Raw genomic sequence first — 21619 nt, forward strand, 5'->3', positions numbered from 1 at the left:
TTGGAGCTGACGAGAGGAGAGAAAAAAGAGAGAGAGGGACAATGCGGCCCCGCGACGACCCCGCCCCCGCCCCCGCTGAGGAGGAACTAGAAAACTCAGCTGTAATGGAAAAGCACCTTTACGGAGCCGAGCCGTGACTGTGTGGTGGAAAAGCGCCATAAGACGGTGAGAGAGACAGAGGAGGAGAGACCAGACTTGGAGAGTTCCTCTTTCACCAGCACTAGAACTCTGAAGCTGTTTAATTAAGGTACAAATGCAGGAGAGTTCCTCTTTAAGTTCATTTTCATAACTTTCTGGAGTATTATGTAAATTGCAAATCATAAACACTGAGGAAATTAATATTTGTGTCATTTTCAAAACTTTTGCCCACGTCTGTAATGTGTGCTGATGTGAGGCGCCTGAGTTTTAACTCTGAATGGACGATAAAGTGCTTCTCTGGCAACTTTTTTTGTGTGTTAAGTTTTTATCTTTTGTTTGTTTAGAAGCCAGAAAGTGTCGGTCCATGTTACATAAGAGCTTCGTCCTCTCTCACCAGGCCGCTCAGCTGCTGCTCCACACCGCTCTTCTCCTGCTGCAGCGACTGAACCTCCTTCTGTTTGCTCTCCAGGTCGACGCTCAGCTCACTGATCTGCCGAGGACACACACACACACACACACACACACACACACAGTATAGAGTGAACATTATACACATGTACATCTGAGCAGCCCCATAAATCATGCATGAACACGGGAGCTTAAACAAACCAGGCATAACGAGCACATACGTCTATTTACATCAGAGGCTGAATTGCATCCGTCCTTATGGTTTTACCACTGTGTTGTAAATCATGTGATAACGACACTCAACACAAACAAAAACGCCGTGTTGCCGTGGGAATCATTAATCCAAACCAAACCTTCTTCTCCTGGGCCTGGGCCTGGGCCTTGAGGCTGCTGATCTGCTGCTGCGACAGAGACGCGGCGTCCTCCTTCTGCTGCGACGCCCGCAGACGGAGCTGCAGGTCCGACACCTCCCGCTCCAGCTCCATGATCCTGGAGCGCTCTGACACCGTGGCAACCTGCAGGCAGCGGGAGGGAAACATGATGTAGGAGAGGAGGCACGGAGACACAGAGTGGGGGGTGGAAGGGGGGAAATAGTAGAAGTAGAAGCTGCTTTAACCTGAATATTGTGATTTGATGTAGTAACAGTTCAGTGATGGAAGAAACGTGAACATCGTACGGCTGCTACTTGGGATTTTTTGATGAATTTTTATCAATCAATCAAAACATCAAAATTGTGAATAATATCCAAGTGATGTTTTAAATTTACAAAAGCAGAACATCTTCACATGTGAGAAGCTGCAAAGAGCCATATTTTAATATTCATATTTGAAGGGATACTTCACTCAAAATCAATAATTTACCAATTTTCTACTCACCGTCATGCCAAGGAAGGGTTTGGAGAACTTTCAGAGTCATCAAAACGCTTTAGGAGTTCCAGGGGGGGTCCGGCTGGCAACCGGTTTTCATATAATTTCATTTCATTTTTTGATTTATTCCATTCATGGTATACATTCTACACATGGCTGCACATATTTACATAAAGTACATATTGTCACCATGAATGAAAAGGAGCAGGATGAAGAAAACTTATAGTACCTGCCCCTCTCTGTTGTTATAATTAAATGGGCTTACTTTAACACCAATATTATACTCTATTTCAAAATATTAAAGATGATGAGAAACAATAGTGACAAGAAAACAAACAAAATAGCAGCGGACACCACTTGTTTATCTATCTTTTCTTTTTTCCTTTCTTTTTCTCTTTCTCTATAATGGCGGCGGATAGAGTTCACTTCTGAATCATCCAAAACACACACTATGAAACATCCAGATACCTCCATACTGCTCGTCTGTACTGACCCAAGTGTCCTGAAGCCGCCACATGGAAAAGTTGTTGGGAAAAAATTAATGTGATCTCTGTTTTTATCCTTGTTGTAGCAGTAGCTCCCAGTGGCTGCGAGATGTTCTTCCATGTTTACATCATACATCCAATGGTTTACAACGACCAACGAACATCTCGCAGCAAAACTCGAGCACAAACATCAACACATTTTCCTAACAACTTTTCCATGTGGCGGCTTCAGGACACTTGGGTCAGTACAGACGAGCAGTATGGAGGTATCTGGATGTTTCATAGTGTGTGTTTTGGACCATTCAAAAGTGAACTCTATCCGCCGCCATTATATGAAAACCCGTTGCCAGCCGGACCCCCCCTGGAACTCCAAAAGTGTTTTGATGACTCTGAAAGTTCTCCAAACCCTTCCTTGGCATGACGGTGAGAAGAAAATTGGCGAATTATCGATTTTGGGTGAAGGATCCCTTTAATAAATGGCTTCATTTTAGCTCAATATCAAAACAGTTGCTGTGAAAATTTCCTGTCCATGGAGAAAAACAGCTTCCGCTCTAAATTTAAAAAACCCCAAAAGGAATTAATCAATTAATGCCTTAAACTGTAAATCTGTTGCCAGACAAAGTCTCATTGTACATGTGCAATAACAATAAAGTTTATTCTATTCTATTTTATTCTATTATAAAACTCTTGTCACCACGACACTGAATTTACATTTTTACTTGTCAAAAATGTGGAAGTTATAGGTAAATTTTGTTAAACGCAGGTAAACAAAGGTGTTAATTATCACTCAGTCCCACATCCACTGTCCCTCTGACCCCAAATATTCACTAGTGCTTCAAATGAGGACGAATCCGCTAGTGAAAATAGTCCCCAGTAAAGGCACTAGTTCTTTCTTTGCTGATTAAAAACTACAGATTGGGTGTTTAGCAGACTAAATTATATGTGTGTGAGGTGTTTTTAAAGTTTTATGTCTTTGAAGCAGTGAGTTTTGGGGCAGAGTGAGACAGACGGGACAGAGAAGCTGGAAAGTTGAAAGACAGACTTCACACGTTGTTGAGATCTGACTCAGATCAACAACATCTCCAAAGTCTGTCCTCAGAACTTTCCTGTGCACATGCATCAAGGCCGATGTGACGTTTACATCCCTCAGCTACGTGGGAAGTGACTTGTGTGTGAAAAATATAACAATGAATAAATAGAATACATGTTTGTGCCCTGTGGTTTCCTCAACATTAGGGGTGTAACGGTTCACCTGAACCCACCGTTCAGTTCAAACCTCAGTTTTCAAATAACTACTAAGGAAACGTTTTAAGGTTTACTTTTATATTTCTATATATGTTCTATACAGAATAGAAAAAAAGATGAATGACAGCCACATGACCATGAACCCTGCACCAGATGAACTTACATCAACCTGCAGAAGTCCTTTGTGTCACACAGGTAAGTTAAAGAGGAACTATGTAAGTCCGGTCTCTTCTCCTCTGTTTAACTAACCCTCCTCTCAGCCATGTGCATTTGTTTACAACGAAGCCAGCGAGAAATATATATATATATATATATATATATATATATATATATATATATATATATATATATATAATATCATCTACCATGTTACCATGTGTATATTTGTGTAGTCTTATCTGTCATAAACAAGAGATTACGGGTTACGGGGCACGTTATGTTTGTGTGGCGGTGCCGCAGAGACTGTTTAGGCTGTAAAAATGTCCTAAATGATGTTGTTTCAGGTAAACTCAGGACTATATCCCTTCAGGACCCTTGGATTGCAGTGGACGAGCAGTGTGGAGGAATATTACAAGGTTTTTGTTTAGTTTAATGGACTTTTTTGTGTCGGGCGCTATTGACTCGACTTGAGGAATAAAAAACTGCTCCAGAGTATTCATCAGAATGAGGGTGAGTCCATAATAGACTGAATTTCATTTTTTGGTGAACTATTCCTTTAAGACTCCAGAGTGTCGCACCACTGATGAGGGAGGAGTTTTCTTAGCTGATTGTTTACAGAAGAACATTTTGATCACATGACATTAGGGATCTGCTTCTTCCTGCTGCTAAATGAAGTTGAACTGCCACAGACAGAGTGAGTTTTCTAAACCTAAACACCTTTGAACCGAGGTTTTTTTGAACCGTTACACCCGTGACTCAACGTGTTCAGTTTATAATCATCGGCCCCGGTCGCTGCTCGCGTGCTGCAGTGGGACTGGGAGTGCCAGCATTTACCCTAGTGTCCTCTAAATCCCTCTGGAGTTTCTCAGCTTTGGTCTTTTCAAAGAGCAGGCTCTGCTCAAGCTCCTTAATGTGGGCATGCTCCAGCCTGGTCTGCGTCTGTTAGTCAGAGAGAGGCAGGAAGAGAAGGAGAACAAACACCAATGCAACACTGACATGCTCAGCTCGCTGCCACACACAGAGAGAGATAAAGATAAAGATAAAGAAGGAGAGCAGGAGGTAAAGAAAAGCACTGATGGTTTCCCGCTCCACCTCCGTCATCACATCAGTCGGTTTGTGAACGCAGGAGGAGGAAAAAACAAAAGACGATTTGCTCGTTCTGCTCTGAGGAATACCAGGAGTTAATTATTCCCATCATCACATCATTATGACTCTCAGGACACTGATTCAGGAGAGAGGAAGATGGAAGTGCTGTATGAAGACAAAGATGTAAAAGCTTTCAAGAGGAGGCGTGTGGATGAAAAGATGATGAGAGGATGAGAAGTGTAAAAGGCTGCAGATCTCAGAGGGAGGGAACGTGAATCAAGCACGAATGAATAAGTAAAAAAAAAAAAGAGCAGGAAGAAAAGAAAAAAGACGTGGTGACTTAACAAGAGAGGAAATGAATGATTCAAAGAGCGGAGGAGAAAAAAAAACTTCAATCATGAGTGTGAGAGGAAAAAAGGAAACGAGGAGAGTCGTGTCTTCATCAGCGTTCGTTCACTCAATAATAATGTGTTTAAGAATAATTAAAACAGAGCGAGCAACAGAGCAGCAGCTTCAAAAAGACGAGTTATTAAAGATTATTTAAGGTAAAATAAGTTAATCAGCTGGTTGGTCGTTAAGGAAGCATCAGCCTGACGATGAGAGACACCGAGACGCAGGTTATATAAGCAGGAGGAGTTACCTCCAGGTCTCCTTTGGTGATGCAGACTTCCTCCACACGAAACTGCAGATCCTCCACTTTCCTGTCACACAAGGACAACAATAAAAAAAACCAGATTAGATACTAGAGAAGGAGTGTGTGTTTTATTAATGTTGAAAGATTCACATTTAAAGAGTGAGTTTAGATGGAGAGTGTGTTGTGAGATGAGGATGATCACAGAGACATCTGAGGAGGCAGAGCCCTGTGATGCTTCTATTGATGTTGTATTGTATTATTTATCAGCTGATACCGGCTCACTTCCATCTCATCCAGTGTTTTAATGTTGTTCTTTTATATTTTCATCTTTCTATATTAGACCGCTCCTTGTTTTATTCTCTTGTATTAGAGGTTTTTTTTTTTTTTTACAAACTGTGTGTTGTTCTTCGCATGTTTCACTTCTTTCTTTGTTCTTTTCTATGTGCTCATGTTGAATCATCACAAAATGCACTGGATCTGTTTGTGTAAATGGGTGAATATGACTAATATTAAAGGGATAGTTCGACATTTTGGCAAATTGGCCCATTGCCATAATCCCTTTTTGGATTTTTAAATTCAGTTTTGGAGTTGTTGGATTGTGTATTTGATGAGTTTGATGATTTTATCAGCCGTATGTAGCTCTGACACTGATCCATATTATCCATGTACAGCAACATCATGTCCAGTAGAGGCCCTCACCTCTTCTCCTCCTCCAGCTGGTTGAGCAGCTCCACTTTGTCTCGATCTGCTGCCTCCACCAGCGAACGCAGCTGATCCAGCTTCGCCTCCATCTCTATGGCGTACTGCAACACACACACACACACACACACACACACACATGTAAAGTAGCTGTATATGTAATTATTGTTAATGCATTTTAATATATTTTGGTATCTGTATAATGTTCTGGGCCCTGAAAGCTTCATATATGAGGTGTTGTGCTTCATGTTGACCTGTGCTGTCACTACAAGGACGTCATGATCAGGGCCGTCAGATCAGACGTCGCTACTCGAACAGAATTCAAATTATTTCCAACAACAACAACAAAGTAGTATGACTATTGTTGTTGTTGTGCGACGTAGAACTGCAGCTTAAAATTTAAGAGCGGCGTTTTTTTTTTTAATTGCCCGTTTATTCGGGCAGTTTTAGCGGTGGCCGATGTGTTCCCACACTTTTTTTTTTTTTTCTTTTTATCGATCGATACACGGACCACTTGCGGATCAGCTGTGATCATTAAAAATTTGAATATAATTCCAATTTTTAACATAAGAAGAGTTAAAATTTGAATCTGATTTTGGGAGAAGACTGACAGCCCTAATCATGATATACATGTATGATGTATGAGACTTAATCATCATCATCACCACCTCTGTCCCTGTGCCGCCTGCTGAAGACCAGACGTTACAAATCAAAGCTCTGCCTCTGTAGCTCCTCCTCTAAGCTGCAGTGAGTTCATTTCTAACACTAATGAGCAGAAACTCTCCTGAGCAGCAGCGTCGTCCTGTCACACTCCTGTCTCCTGACTTTAACATCCAGTATTCAGACGGAGACAGTTTGTCCCCGTCTGTCTCACCTGGTCCCGGCCTTTCCTCATCAGAACCAGCTCCTGCTGCACCTCTCCTGCGTGGCTCGTTGCCTTGGCGACCTCGCATCTCTCCAGGTCCCTCTCGGCGAGCAGCTGCTCGATGTGCTGCTGCTTCTCCTTCAGAGCCTCCTGCAGCGCCGTGGTGCCCGAGATCTTACGGGCGTAACGAGCCGACGTCTCCGTCAGCTGGAGAGAAAAAACAAACAAACAAACATGGAGTCTGATACAGTGTTTCACCTGGGATGGACCAACAACAACAACAACAACACAGTCTGACTTCATATGAACTGCTCGACACCAGAAACCACTGTTCCCACGGTGACCACATTAACCCTTCAGACTCTACGGCATTTTGTTCTGTATTCCTCTCGCCCGGGTCTCCTTGTGTATTAGTTCTTGTAAAGCTTCAGCCCAAGTAACTGACATCCTTTCTTTCAGGACAACCTGGGCTTTCAGAAAATTCATTCTGTAGTGGTGTCATATGAATGTCGAAAAAGATATATGATAAGAAAAAGAAAGGAAAATAAAATATGGAAGATAAATTTCACACATATTTGTTGGAAACACACAGAAAATTATAATAATTCTTTTTAGACACTATAGAACTGTTCTTTGAGGTCCTGGGTATTAGGGGGAAAAGAATAAGGGCTGTGACTATGATACAAAATATATTATTTACATTATTTTAAAAAATGCCCCACTGGCCTGACAGTGTGTGTCTGCACTGTGGCAGAGACACATCACAGGCCTGATAGTTCCATTGGTTGGCTTTTTTCCTGCAGTAAACAAACTTTCTCCTTCCATATGATATGATCCCAGGTGTTGGTCTTAGCTTGCATAAAATGCATAAATCTACACATTATTTATTGCATTTACAGCTGATTTTCAGATAATCGCGATCGTACAAGGCAACAGAGCAACAACCGTCTTGATGTAAATGAACTCTCTCTGGCTCATCGTTTGACAGCAACAGGTCTCCTATAGGACACGGATGTTTGAGGCAGGACTACTCTGCTTCTGGCTGAGCTACAGACTCACCAGTGGACTCTTTGTAAAGGCTGAAGTTTCCCGCTTTCAATAAAAAAAAATTGCGTTGCTATCATTCGGCGTTCCGGAGATAGATGCAAAAGAGTAAAACTATACCCCCGCCATTCTATACTGTACGATAGCACCGACCTCAGAGGTTTCAGATAAAACTAAATAAAAAGCTCTGGTTTCAGTTAAATGAACTCCTCCTGTGTCATTTTTTTGAAGGAGTTTTTTGGGCCCTGGCTCTCAGAGACCTACCAGTCCGGCTCGGCTGGGCTTGCCGCTGATGGAGGAGGTGGCGGAGCTGAGCGAGCTGATGGAGGAGGCGCTGGGGCTCCTCTTCAGCGCCGTGGAGCGTCTGCGGGAGCTCTTGGCCTTGGAGGGCGTGGTGCAGGGGAAACCGATACGCGTCACCTTGTGGACCGGAGCGAACAGACCGAACCTGGGTGAACACTGGAAGTACCTGAGGAGGGAAACACACACACACACACACACGGACAGTCAGACAGCTACAGTAAGAGCTAAGAGGGAAAACTTAACTTAAAACAACCAAGAATAAATACTACATTAAAAAGCATGTGTATTTCTGTGGCGGGAGTAAAACTGTGGAATAGCTTGACAGAGGATCTCAAACAATGCAAAAACATAATATAATTTAAAAATAGACTAAAACATAGTATGATAGAAAGCTATAAGCAGGGTTGATTAATTGGGTGTTGATTGCAACTGTAATGCTGTAAAATTATTTATTTCTTTTATTTTTTGGCTACACTTGTTAATTATTGGATACTTGTTTCTTTCTATGACTCTGAAACCATGAAGAGCTCTAATGGATTTCATGGAATATTGAATTAAAGGGTAGCCTAGGCATCTATAAGCTAGATAGCTTCAGCCTACACCTTTTCGATCTATTTATGAACTAGTGAACGAATGATGGTATTATGGAAGGTTGACTGACTGTGATTGATGCTCAACTGTAAACAATTTTGTGTAAAAGATCGAATAAACTACTACTACTACTACAGTCAGTCACAGGTTTTATGATCCAGCTGTGTTTAGTGTTTAAACAGATGTTCCAGCTGTTGACACTGCTGCTCTTCACCTGGTTCCTGCCACGGCTCCGTCGTTCTTCCCCAGAGGTTCATCCAGCTCCACTCCGCACCAGTCGCCCTTCGCAAAGTCCGTCTCTCCCAGAAACCGAACCACTCCGGCCTTGGTCCCGCCCACCTGGAACAGAAGTTGAACCATGTGGACAGTTAGAGGGACAGAGCCGGAGATCGAGTCAGTTAGACCAGTGGTTCTCAAACTTTTTTAACATTAAGGACCCCTAAACTGACACAAATTAGACCACGGACCCCCCATTGGACAAAATTTTAAAACAAACACCAGAAATACACAAATATTTGTTCTGAGACTGAATAACGTTACTTTTTTGGTCAATGTACATTCAAATTACTGCCAATGGCATGAACTTTTGGGGAAAGAATCAAGAAATTTCTGGAAAAATGTAATATTTCTGGGGAAAAAATGTGGTAAAATTTGAGAACCACTGAACTAGACTTCAGCAGGAGCACAGAGATTTTAATTTGACCTAAACCAAAATGGGCAAAATATAAAACACTGTAAACAAATCTAAATAAATATGTTTATATACCTTTAACCTAGGTTAACTAACTACTGCACCGTGGTTTAAGGAACTATCTTTATCTTTATGTTTACACAGGATCACATGCACAAAAGTTATTTCTAAAAGTCTGGGGACTATATATTAATCATATCAATAACAATGATGAGTTTTCATATAATAATAATAGTTTTTAATCACATTTGAACAAACTCTCATGGACAACACAACTACACAACTTTTAACATCATTAGTTGTGTTGTTCTTGTTCTTGTGGTCAAATACTTTTATATTATATAATGAAAGAAATAGTGAACACATATGGGGGTTTATAAATTGGCATAAGCCTCATATAGAACGTGGAAATGTATGTGTGAACATTAAGTCTGTTTTTTGACTTGATTTTTTGTATGAACTAATATCATATAAATATATTAAAACTCATAATGTACCAGTAAAAACATTAATAAGTTACTGAATTTCTCTTACAAACAGGAAGAACACACAAACTGATCAAACTTAAATCAATAAGAATAATGTTAATGTAACTGAAAACAGTGGGTGTTTTAAATAAATTCATATTGTACTCTTTAGATAATTTTGTGATGAACCCGTGAGCCATGAGTTGGTGTGTTACCAGCACTCGGTCTCCCAGCCTCAGCTCCCTCTTGATCTTCTTCATGGAGTCTGGGTCTGAGAGGTTTGACACCGACTCGCTGGACATTCGGTTCAGGACTCCACACGTCTTGATGCCGGAGACCTGAGCTGAACAAACACCACCGGGTTTAATGGTTCGATGATCTGATAAAACAAGACAAAAACTATATATACTTTTTATTTTATTTGTATATATTTGATTCTGTGAGTTGTATTTGTTTCATTGATTCTTGATGCTTTGGAAACATACTGCCCTACAAAGGCAAAATGCAGTATCTGTAGAAATGCCAAACTGAGAAAAACAGCTTTTTGTGTTTTTCATTGTCAGGTTTAAGCATCAAATTATGAATAACTACCAAGTCTATAATTGATTAGATAAAGGTGGACTGACTTAAATGTATTTTGTAGTTTGTCTTTCTGACCAATTTTGACCGTTTTATAGCAGATACTGCACTTTTGCATTGGTTTTGGTGCAGATACTGCACTTTGGTTTGGTATTAGCTACAGATACGGCACTTTGCCTTGGTTTCACAGTGATTTTTTGGATGAACAGTAAAATAAAAAGCCCAATAACTCTGGAAATTCTAGCAGTACCAATATCAAATTCTACCAGATTGAAGAGAATATGCCACACCTTTGATTGGTCAAAATTTGAAAAAATGCAGATACTGCACTTTGCCTTTGTAGGGCAGCATAGTTCTCGTAACATTCATGCCAATAAAGCAAATTTGAATTGAATTGAATTGAATTGACTAAAGGTGTTGGTTGTGTGTTGTGTTGTGTGTGGTACCAGTTGAGGTAGTGGTGACAGGTGTGGCCTCGCTGGGCGCTGAGGAGGCTCCTGGTGCTGGACTGGCCTGAGCCTGGGTCTGGGTCTGGGTCTGGGTCTGGGTTTGTCCTTGTACCTGGGTCTGAGCCTGACCCTGGGCTTGAACCTGGGTTTGAACCTGGGCCTGGCCCCCGTTGGCCTCCTTCTCCGGCACCTCGGTCCTGGAGAGCTTCGAGGGCCTGGTGAAAATCCCCCTCCCGTCCTCGCACTGGAAGTAGCGGACGCCGGCCACCGAGCCGTCGTTCTTCCCGATGGCCTCGTCCAGCACGATGCCGGCCCACTGGCCCGGGGCGAACTGCGTGCCCCCGACGAACTGCACGTAGCCGGGCTTGTTGCCGTTGACCCAGACCCGCTCCCCGACCTGAAAGTCACCGGCTCCATCTGCGGTCGGAGAGGTCACGGCGCCAGGTGGCTTCTCAGGAGGAACCGGCTTTGGAGCTCCTGCAATCACAGGTTTGATTCATTAAACTCTTTTCATTTTTAAAAGTTTTTTTTTTTCTTTTTGTTTGTTCACGATAAACTTCTCGGCATCATTTTTTTTTTCTTTTAAAGGGATAGTTCAACATTTTGGCAAATTGGCCCATTGCCATAATCCTTACAGTCATAGCTGTAGGTTTGTTACCTTTAATTGTCGGTGCAAGCTATTTTCAGAACAGCAGAGCAGAGCCGCGAGCTGCTCAGAGCTACGCTACGGAGGCTAATGGGATTTCTTGGTTTCCCTCATCAAACTCATCAAATACACAATCCAACAACTCCAAAACGCTCTGGTGGACAAGTTGTGACCTGCACATTCACCACGCTATGAGGTAATAACAGAACGTTACCAGACAGAGTTGTTTTTAGAGGTTAATTCAGAGACTGCTTGATGAAAAACTGCCCCCGACGGGAACGCGCATCAGCGGTTTTGCATGAATTCACCTCGAAAACAACTCCGTCTCATAACGTTCCTACTCCTAAAACTATAGGGACCAACTGTTCCAATACATTCAGTTCATTAAATGCACATAGTGGTCAATATATCAAATAATATGAAATAACCATAGACAGCAGTAAATACACTATTCACCTCAGTTTGATTTATTATTTTATGTTTAAACATTCAATTTGAGTTTTTAAAACTTCAGCATTTTTCTGTGAAACTAAAAATCACATGTTTTTCCCCTGTAGATCAGACATGATGTTGCAGTTTGCTCCTGATTAAAGGATGAACTCTGTAATCAGCTCGACCCCCCGCTGTGGTTTTACAAACAGAACAATGTTTTCAAAGCTGCAGCTCAGTCGCTTCATTTAAAGGTTCATATTTATATATATTTATATCTTATATTATAAAAACTAAAAACGGCTCTTCGTGGTTTCAGCAGCTGCCTTCTCGGTTCTTACCAGAGGACGGCGACGTCTTGGCCGGGACCCCCGACGGACGGAGGATTTTACTGGGGGGTTTGAGCCCGCTGACCTTCCCTGGTGTGTTACTCATGGCGCCTTGTTTCTCCATGGGTGGTGGTGGTGGGGGTGTGTGGCCTTGTCAAGGTGGAGGACTAGGCCTTCCCCACCACCCCATAAAGTCCCAATATGATATAAGAAAGCTGGGAAAAAACAAACAAATAAGCAAAAACAACAAAAAACAGTCAGTTTAAAACTTTAAATAGAAAAGAAAATATAAGAAAAACAACATTTTTGGGTGTTTTTGGAAAAATAAATAACTGAGAGGATGATTAAAGGGATACGCCAACATTTTTTGTGTGTGTCTTGCCTCACTCCCGAGTCCATGACCAGCAGATAGACACCATCCTTTCAACTGTGCGTGCAGTAACAAGGGAGATAGAGCCGTATCGCCTGTAATTAGCTTAGCTCAAACGCTGCAAGTGTATAGGTAGTGTTAGCCTGCCTCCTACCTGAGCCGAAATCAGCAGTCAGAAGCTGATTTCATTTTAGCTCTAAACTCTATATCACTTTATCGACATTTCGAACATTTTTAGGCGAGAAAGTAGCTGTAAATTTGTCTAAATACCAGCTGTTTACAATTTTGTTCGGACAAATTTGGCGCCACTCAAGCTAGCCGTTGTGACCAACGCACTTCCGGTTACTTTCACAAAATAAAACACCCGTTGCCCTTTACATACAGAAAACCATGACGATAGAATCTGTGCTTTTACTTTGAAATAGGAAGCTAACCTACCCTCGATGTAGCTAGCTTGAACCAAAATAAACCGTCTTTGCTTGAACCCTCTGTTTTGACCGATCTCGTCCCCGTTTTGTCAGCTCTGAGACGAAGATCGGCCCATTTAGAGTTACTGAAGAGTTTCTCTAATGACTTTAGGTGGAGGCAGGCTAACACTACCCATACACTTCCAGCGTTTGAGCTACAGTAAGCTAATTACAGGCGATCCCAGCTCTCCCTCGTTACTGCACGCACAGTTGAAAGGATGGTGTCTATCTGCTGGTCATGGACTCGGGAGTGAGGCAAGACACGTAAAAAAAAATAAAAATTTTGGTGTATCCCTTTAAATGTTGTACAGAAATAAAACTGATGTTAACGCTGCAGTCAGTGTGTCCATGAACACAACAGCATCTCTGTGGGAGCCTCAGCCTCCACACACTGACTCCTTGTACCATCCACACTCACATCCTGCTGTATGTGAAGTCACAGCCCAGTGTTTATTAACAAACTATTTATCATCATCATCATCATCACCCACCAGTACAGTACAGTACGAGGCTCAGCTGACTGCACGTCACATGACCAGCTCCTCTCCTCTCTGTAAACTGTGAATGTACACACACACACACAGCAGATGCTTTTTGGTATTTAAATGCACTTTTCACCTCCTCAGGCTCTGGACTGTGAAATTGCTTCTTTTTCAAGCGTCAGAGGTCAGATTGTTTTCCCACTGCGTCTGTAGGTGGAGGCCAGAGAGAGAAACAACACTGCTGTTTCACTGTGACTCACTGCAACTGGATCAACAAGTAAACAGCTGAGTTTTCAGATTGTGCTGGCATGGTGACAACAATTAGTTGGCAAATCAGTATTTTGGAATTTAGTTCAAGTTTATTTAGTTTAGTTTTAACTAAAAATGCCTCTAAATTCACAAAATTCAGAGTTTTCCTTTGTTGTGTATGAGTGTTAAGTGGATATGTTTGGACTCTAGACTGTTAGTAGCAGAAAACAAGACTTTTGAGTACATTACAACATTTGATTTTTCAATATTTTCTGATAATTGATGGGTTCTTTCTCTGATATCAGCATCTCAAATGTGTGTGTGTTTTTAAACTATTTGTTGGTATTTTATTCACTAAATAATTAGTTATTTACTCAAGAATTTCAATATCAGATGCTTTGACAATGACAATGATTGGTTATTGTCACTTTATAACACCTCAATGATGGAATAACACCTGTTTCTTTTTTATGAACTGACAATACTTAATACATTCATGGCAATATAGGCTAAACTAAAGGAATTAAACTCTTGAAGCTGACACTGAGTTCCCTACAACTCCAGGGCCACAAGATAAGAGGATGGATGGAGGATTAATCAATTAATCAAATCATGTATCAAACTGGATGTGAGGAAAATCTTCAGCTTTTAGATGCCGCTGGTCTCTTCTTTTCTGTGTTTAATCCATCCAGTCTTGATCCTCCTGTCTAGGTTTGTGTCTGGTCAGTCAGATGTAATGTTACCTGAACGCACCACCTCACCACCTCACCACCTCCTCCTCCTCTTTCTTCTCCTCCCCCCGCCCAATCGGTGCATCCAGATCAAAACAACAAGCACACCTGCACCTGTCAAACCTCACCCTTGTGTCTGTCTCTTCTCAGCCACTGACAATAACATCCATCCATATATTTATAAACATGAGATATAAACAGATCAACAGTAGCACCACCAGTGACCAGCACCAGCAGCGGTACCGGGCGGGAAACCAGCTGCTGAACCCGGCCCTGGTGCCTGTGTCTGGGCTGGGTCTCCACACACACACACGTTAGACTCCCCGGTGCCGCCGTCGTGCCGTGATCTGACAGCCACTCCCGGTGTTTAACGGCCAACAACGCTTCAACTTTCCTCCTCCTTCTCCTCCGTCATATTCCTGGGAATGCCACAGCTAACTTAGCTAGCTTCAAAATTAGCAGCAGCAGCAGCAGCAACGTTAACGTAACTGAGGTGGTGAATGATGAACGTTAAAAAAAACAAAAAAAAAAAACGGTTAACGGATCCCGGTTCGGGAGGATATTAAAGCGGAACAAAGACAGGGAAAGTTGCTGCGGAGGCTTACTTGGTGTTTTTTGTGTTTTACCCCGTGGACTGGGTCTCGGTCGGAGGCTTGGAGCGACTGGCTGGTTGTCTGTGGCGGCTCGGTAGCTCGGTAGCTCGGTTGGTTCACCACCGAACCTGGCTGGTTATCGCCGTTACATGTTTTCCCGTCGAGCCCCAGCCCCGACAGCATGACGTCACCTTGGGAACAGATGCGGCCTTCGCGGACCCAAACATGAGCCCGGAAATCTGAGCTGCGTGTTGATTTGAGGCAGAGACGTTCTAATATTGAGGTTAAAATCACCGGTTACAGTGGTGCTATTTGTTTTTTACTTAATTTTATTTTAAAGCGACTTGCTTCTTGATTAATTAATCATTTTTTAAAAATATATAAATAATTGAAATTGTATTTATTTAGTTTTCTTTTGTAACATACCGCAGCGTTTGCTTTTTAGGAACATTGTTTGCATTTCCTGAAGGAAATACGGGTGAATGCTGAAAGCTGGAAGCTGAATGAGCTGAATAAATTGTTGAAACAATGCTTAAAGCAGAAGTAAGCGGAATATTTGTGTTAATATAAGTCTTAAATAGTTATATCTTCCGACGGGAATCACTTATATAGAGTGTTTGGTGTGAAACACGGGTCTGTCAGTCACTCTGCTCTGCTGTAAGCCGAGGAGAAAACTTTCCTTGTATCCTACAACCTTTATCCAATGAGGAGAGAGAACGGCATAAAGGGGCGTGAATGTGGTGACGTAGGGACGAGGGCGGGGACTGCTAACTCCATCGGCTGACAAGAAGTTAGCCAAAACGACAGATCGCTTACTTCTGCTTTAATTTTATTTTAAAGCGACTTGCTTCTTTATTATCCGTTTCTTTTTTATTTAAATTATATTTATTTACTTTTCTTTTGTAGCATACCGCAGCATTTGTTTTTTAGGAACTTGTTTTGCAGCGTTTCCCAGCGTTAAGTCTGTCTTTTTTTTTTTTTAGTTTTAAAGGGATCGTTCACCCAAAATTCAAATTTCTCACTCATTATCTACTCACTCTCATGTCAACTAAGGGCTGGGAGAAGTTTCAGAGTCCTCCGTGCCTTCTCGGAGTTACAGGGGGGCTCTGCGCAGCACTGCATGTCCATATCATGACGGTTGCGAACGGAGCTCACTTTTCTTTGTCCAAAAAGACACACCAAAAAACATCCAAATACCTCCATAGTGCTCGTCTGTAATGTCCCTCTTGTATTGAAGCCCCAACATGAGAAATTGTTCCGCCGGTCAGGAAGAGCAGTGAACTGAGACACTGGGAGCTTCCGCTACAGACAAGCTTAAAATATAGACTTATTAAATTTTTTTCGGAACAATTTCTCATGTCAGGGCTTCAATACAAGAGGGACATTACAGACGAGCAAAAAGTGAGCCCCATTCACAACCATTATATGGACATGCACTGCTGCGCGGACCCCCCAGTAACTCAGAGAAGGCACGGAGGACTCTGAAACTTCTCCCAGCCCTTAGTCGACATGAGGGTGAGTAGATAATGAGTGAAATTTGAATTTTGGGTGCACTATCCCTTTAATCCTTTTTTTTAATACAGTATATCATTGAAATTGTATTTATTTAGTTTTCTTTTGTAACATACCGCAGCGTTTGCTTTTTAGGAACAGAGTTTGCATTTCCTGAAGGAAATACAGGTGAATGCTGAAAGCTGGAAGCTGAATGAGCTGAATAAATTGTTGAAACAATGCTTAATTAAGTGAAGAAATTGTTGAATCAATGTTGAAAAGATGAAACAATATCTGAAGAGTATAACTAAAACGTGTAAGAAGGAGGCTGTATGAAATGCTTGGAAATTACTTGAATTTGTAATCTTATTTTTTAAGTTTTTACAAATACTCTCTATGTTTTCTTGTCATATTTAAAAACTCAATTAAAAATCATAGATATACTATATATATTAGCTTTTAACCTCTCCTGGCTGTATGACCTACTGTTTTGTATTACTTACAGTGGCAGTGTCTGTGACCGTTAAGTAATGTGGAAATGTTCTGTTGGCATGGTTGAAATGAATTCATGCAAAATGAGAAATATGATTATTCCAGCACAAGTGGCACAAAGAAATACCATGAAACTAATGTTAGTTTTCCTAATGTTCAATTTATTTACTGAAAACAAAACAGAACATATCAGGATACAAATATGTGATGTGCACACACAATGACAATAACATACCATGTATTGTTATATACTATATATTTACATGGATATACATGTATATCCAATAAAAACACTCTTCTCTCCTAAATTCACAGAAAGCTTCACACACCTTGCAGTGGGTGTTTGGGTTGTGCGACTGTTGTTGACTCACAGCACTGAAGTCATCTGACCTTCACTGTGGTTATTCAACTGATTTGTACTGTAAATATTAGTTTAATGGGAGGTAGAGAATCAGTGTTTCCAATTTAGAGTAGGAGTGATTGACAATTGAAAGGATTATATGAACTACAGTGCTGTGAAAAGATGCACACGTACAGTATTTAATATCTTAGCTGACAGTTTTTACATTTACAAGCGTTTGCAGTTTATATTTGACTATTCTGTGATATATTTATTAGTTATTAATGGCTCATAATTACCTTAACAGTGCAACTCCAACCACACCCACAGGTACATATACTAAACTGCCCTTTAAGACGCATTATGTTTCATGTAACCAGTTAAAATTCATAGTAAACAGGGAACAGAACAGCACCTGGCTTCATATCCTTCGACCGTCTACGGTGGAAATGTTGTTGTCGGTCGACTCTGCCGGCTCTTTGTCGTCGTCGTCGTCGTTGCCGCTTCTTCTCAGCAGTTTGTTCAGGAGCTTCTTGAAGGCGCCGCTGAAGGCCGGGCTGGAGAAATAGTACACCACGGGGTTGAGGACGCTGTTGAAGTACGTGAAGCAGACGGAGGTGTAGAACGCCAGGTTGGCCTCCTCGAAGTGTTTGCACTCGTCGTACCACGCCTTGAGGATCCACACGGCGATGCGCGAGACTGTGCTGGGGAAGAAGCAGGTGATAAAGATGAGAGCCACGGCCAACACAAACTGAACGGCTCGTTTGATCTTCCCCTGCTTGTCGATAGTCCTGTTGTTCAGCTGCCAGGTGATCCGGACGGTGCAGAAGGCCACGATTGCGGTGGGCAGGAAGAACTGCACCACGTAGAAGGTGTTGTGCCAGGTGGAGAGCGGGCTGAAACCCATGCAGATGTTGAAACTCTCGCACTGCGTTCGGTTGTCGTTGTAGAAGAAGTGCTCGTCGGCGAGAAGGTACCCGGTGGCGAGGAAAATCAAACCCCAGAGGCCGAGGGAGACCCAGAGAGCGTAGCCGAGGCCCATCCGGTTGATCCTATTCAAGGGGTGGACGATCTTGAAGTAGCGATCGACGGCGACGGCGGTGAGGAAGAAGATCCCCGCCGCCCGGTTGGCCGCCAGCAGGAAGAGCAGGATGCGGCACATGGCGTCGCCGTACAGCCAGTGCTTCCCGCGCCGGTAGTAGTCGGCCCTGAAGGGCAGGCAGAACAGCACGATGGAGTCGGCCACGGCCAGGTGGGTCAGGTACACCGAGTTGGGCTTCCACGTGTCCATGTGGAAGACGAACATCCACAGGGCCAGGATGTTCCCCATCAGCCCGAACATGAACTCCAGGATGAGGATCGGAGGCAGAAACCGGTCCAGAGCGGGAGCCTCGAAGGCGCAGCACGTCACCGACTCATTCATGGTTTCAGCCGTGCTCTGCTCTGCTCTGCTCTGCTCGGCACGATACGACGCTGACCGGCTGCTCTACAGTATACAGAGTCAACACAGATATTGCAGTGCCAGGTGACTTGTTCGGTCGGGGCGGCATGTTTGCGCTCATGCAAATGATCCTCAGACAAACATCTTTAAATCCTGAGTGGAGCGAACATCTGCGCTGTATGTGTGTTATCTATGGGGAAGTGGTATTGACCCAGAGGAGCGTGGAAACAACTGTAAATGTTATCTGTCTGGGGAGGGCGGCTTCATTATAAAATTATCATGGAGGGAATAGGAGCACTCTCATGGGCATTATTGAGTGGGGTGCATGAAAAACAAAGTAACCTGCGGCCATTTAGGTGAAGCAGGCGACTCTATAACAGATTTAAAGCAGAAGTAAGCGGAATATTTGTGTTAATATAAGTCTTAAATAGTTCTATCTTCCGACAGCAATCACTTATATGTGTGTGTTTGGACCGAAACACGGGTCTGTCAGTCACTCTGCTCTGCTCTGAGCTGAGGAGAAAACTTTCCTTGTATCCTACAACCTTTATCCAATGAGGAGAGAGAACGGCATAAAGGGGCGGTCCTCTCTGTGTGTGCAGCCAAGGGATGCGCTTGAATGTGGTGACGTAGGGACGAGGGCGGGGACTGCTAACTCCATCGGCTGACAGGAAGTTAGCCAAAACGACCGGATCGCTTACTTCTGCTTTAATGTTTGGAAAGTCAGACACAGATGCAAAAAGAAGAAGACGACGACGTGAGCGTACAGGCGAAGGAAACTGAAATTTATTAGCCTATAGTTTTGCTTTGAGTGAAGAACATTTGGGGGGAGGGGGCGAGGGAGGGGGGTCACGTCATACCACACCTTTGGCAAACGAGAGAAAGTAGCCGTTAGCTAAAAAAAAAAAAGAAAAAAAAAGAGAAACGCCAAGTGAGTGGCCAAGTCCGCTGCTTTTTTTTATGTACAGTAAATAAAATAGGTATAAAATGACTTAATGTGTACATTTGGCCAGGTTGTCGCTGTTACAGGTCACATCCATTTCAGTAAAAGTGCATATTTGGTCTTCACTTCTTGACTTCACCCAGGTCGTCGATGCTGTCGTCGTCCACCTGCGACACAGAAACATAGAAAAGAAACGACAATTTAACAAGTGTAACTTTAAATTCAACAGGTTTCCACCTCGTCTTCATCATTAAAACTCAAAAACACAAAAGACGATGACTGTTGGAGTTAGGGGATGTCGCGATTACTTGTTTTCACAATTAATCGCAGTATTAAATGCCACAATTATTTAAAGGTCCAGTGTGTAAAATGAGGGGAAAACCGCAACTTCTAGTGTTCAGATTGATTGTAGTTTGCAGAGCTCACTTTCTTGCACTCACCCCTCCCTTCGGCAAAGTCACAATGGGCTCCGAGGACAAAAAAATAGTGCAGAAATATATTATTACAACTCAAAAACTTCTCCCTATTCTCTGTCAACTAACTACTAACTCACTCCTTCTTTCCTGGTTTATTTATGAACGCAAAACGTGCTCTCTGACTGGCTAGATTTTCCGTTAACATAATAATTATAGGGCTACGAAAACCAAACACATTTTTTAGTGATTATACACTTATACAAATATAGTCATGGTAGTATATATTCAGATTTTGCCAATAAACCTTGACAATTATTACACACTGGACCTTTAACTGTCAACTTTCCTAAATACTGTTACTTTCCAAAAAAGACAAATTGCATGGAACGAAACAAAAGGTAACATTGAATTGGTCGGATTTTCATTTTTAGTGTCATTTGAAGGTGGGGAAAAAAAAAAAGATTGAAATAATCTTAAATTTGTATAGATGACAATTAATGACTTGAATATTTCAAACATTTTCCCTTGAGGACTAAGAAAATCTATAATCATGACATCCCTAATTGGAATAAAACGTGATGCAAACAATCAATCATCACAATCAGAATGGTTATTGATAACCAAGGGGAAAGAATTAAGAGTTGTAAAAATACAAATACAGACCAATAAACACATAAAATGGATTTTTAAAAATCCTTACAGCATATAAGTTTATAAAAAAGACAAGTGTGTACAGAAATGTGTAGCTGGTGAGTTAACAGATTGGACGAGATGGATTATAATCACTACACTGATCTCCTGACCATCATAATAAAATCTTTTAATTGTCCACAAAGATAAGGTAAAATATAAAACTTTATCGTCCATTAAATTTGTAGAAAATGGAGATTTGTCTTTAACAACGTGGCAACGCAGTAAAAACCTGGCAACCAGATGTCAATACAATACAGAGCAGCCTCATTTATAAACGTATTGCAGTTTAATTCAGTGTTGACCGACATCAATCACATTCACTCATAATAATGTTTATTTATCTGAAAGAAGTTGTTCAGCCTCCAGAGTCTCTTCTTCTTACATTATTTAACAGCAGTCAAGTTCAACCTCGATGCAACATTACGAGGTAAAAACCATCTCTGCTGCATCTCAGCAAAAATGAATAAGAAACGAGTAAATACACCGATCAGGCTGAACATCATGAGCACTGACAGGTGAGGAGAACAACACTGAACAACACTTCACCACGGCTCCTGTTAGTGGGCGGGAAGTGAACATGTTGTTCTCAAAGTTGATGTTAGAACGAAGCAGGAGAAATGGTTCAAGTGTGAGGATTCGAGTTTTGAGTTTGACAACAAGGACGACGACTGGAGCAGAACATCTGGAAACCTGCCGCTGTTGAAGGGTGACGCTGGTCTGCAGTGGTCAGTGAACCGACCACGGGGCCGAGGCTCATTAGGTGCGTTTCCATTACCACTAGAAATGCGCAAAACCTTA

The 21619-nt window shown here is 42.1% G+C and overlaps 3 protein-coding genes across 7 annotated transcripts in view; all 3 read right to left on the reverse strand.

Moving 5' to 3' along the window:
• clip1b (CAP-GLY domain containing linker protein 1b) overlaps positions 1-15164 on the reverse strand; it is a 42784-nt gene extending 27620 nt beyond the window's left edge. Inside the window, exons 1-13 of one of the 3 annotated variants that reach the window (XM_085792737.1) lie at positions 15018-15164; positions 12126-12328; positions 10852-11186; positions 10707-10803; positions 9897-10024; positions 8738-8862; positions 7894-8098; positions 6595-6792; positions 5721-5824; positions 5028-5088; positions 4136-4240; positions 900-1061; positions 533-628 (exon numbers count right to left, since the gene is read on the reverse strand). In XM_085792737.1, the coding sequence (XP_085648863.1) occupies positions 533-628; positions 900-1061; positions 4136-4240; positions 5028-5088; positions 5721-5824; positions 6595-6792; positions 7894-8098; positions 8738-8862; positions 9897-10024; positions 10707-10803; positions 10852-11186; positions 12126-12237 (1728 nt within the window). In that variant the 5' untranslated portion in view covers positions 12238-12328; positions 15018-15164. Of the gene's footprint in view, positions 1-532; positions 629-899; positions 1062-4135; positions 4241-5027; positions 5089-5720; positions 5825-6594; positions 6793-7893; positions 8099-8737; positions 8863-9896; positions 10025-10706; positions 11187-12125; positions 12329-15017 lie in introns of all 3 variants that reach the window. The other 2 variants (XM_085792736.1, XM_085792738.1) reach the window with 2 other exon arrangements.
• Positions 15165-17263: 2099 nt separating this feature from the next.
• LOC146976961 (hydroxycarboxylic acid receptor 3-like) lies at positions 17264-18768 on the reverse strand. Its single transcript, XM_085792386.1, has one exon. It carries the CDS (start codon positions 18749-18751, stop codon positions 17750-17752), a length of 1002 nt encoding a protein of 333 aa, XP_085648512.1. The 5' UTR covers positions 18752-18768; the 3' UTR covers positions 17264-17749.
• A 765-nt stretch (positions 18769-19533) lies between these two features.
• denr (density-regulated protein) overlaps positions 19534-21619 on the reverse strand; it is a 13139-nt gene continuing 11053 nt past the window's right edge. For all 3 annotated transcript variants that reach the window (XM_085792741.1, XM_085792742.1, XM_085792739.1), the window contains exon 8: positions 19534-19879. In XM_085792741.1, coding sequence (XP_085648867.1) covers positions 19835-19879 — 45 coding nt within the window. In that variant the 3' untranslated portion in view covers positions 19534-19834. The remainder of the gene's footprint in view (positions 19880-21619) is intronic.

Source organism: Trachurus japonicus, chromosome 12 (genome assembly GCF_045865225.1).
Source record: "Trachurus japonicus isolate A0001 chromosome 12, Traja_1.0".
In the NCBI taxonomy this organism is placed as follows: Eukaryota; Metazoa; Chordata; class Actinopteri; order Carangiformes; family Carangidae; genus Trachurus; species Trachurus japonicus.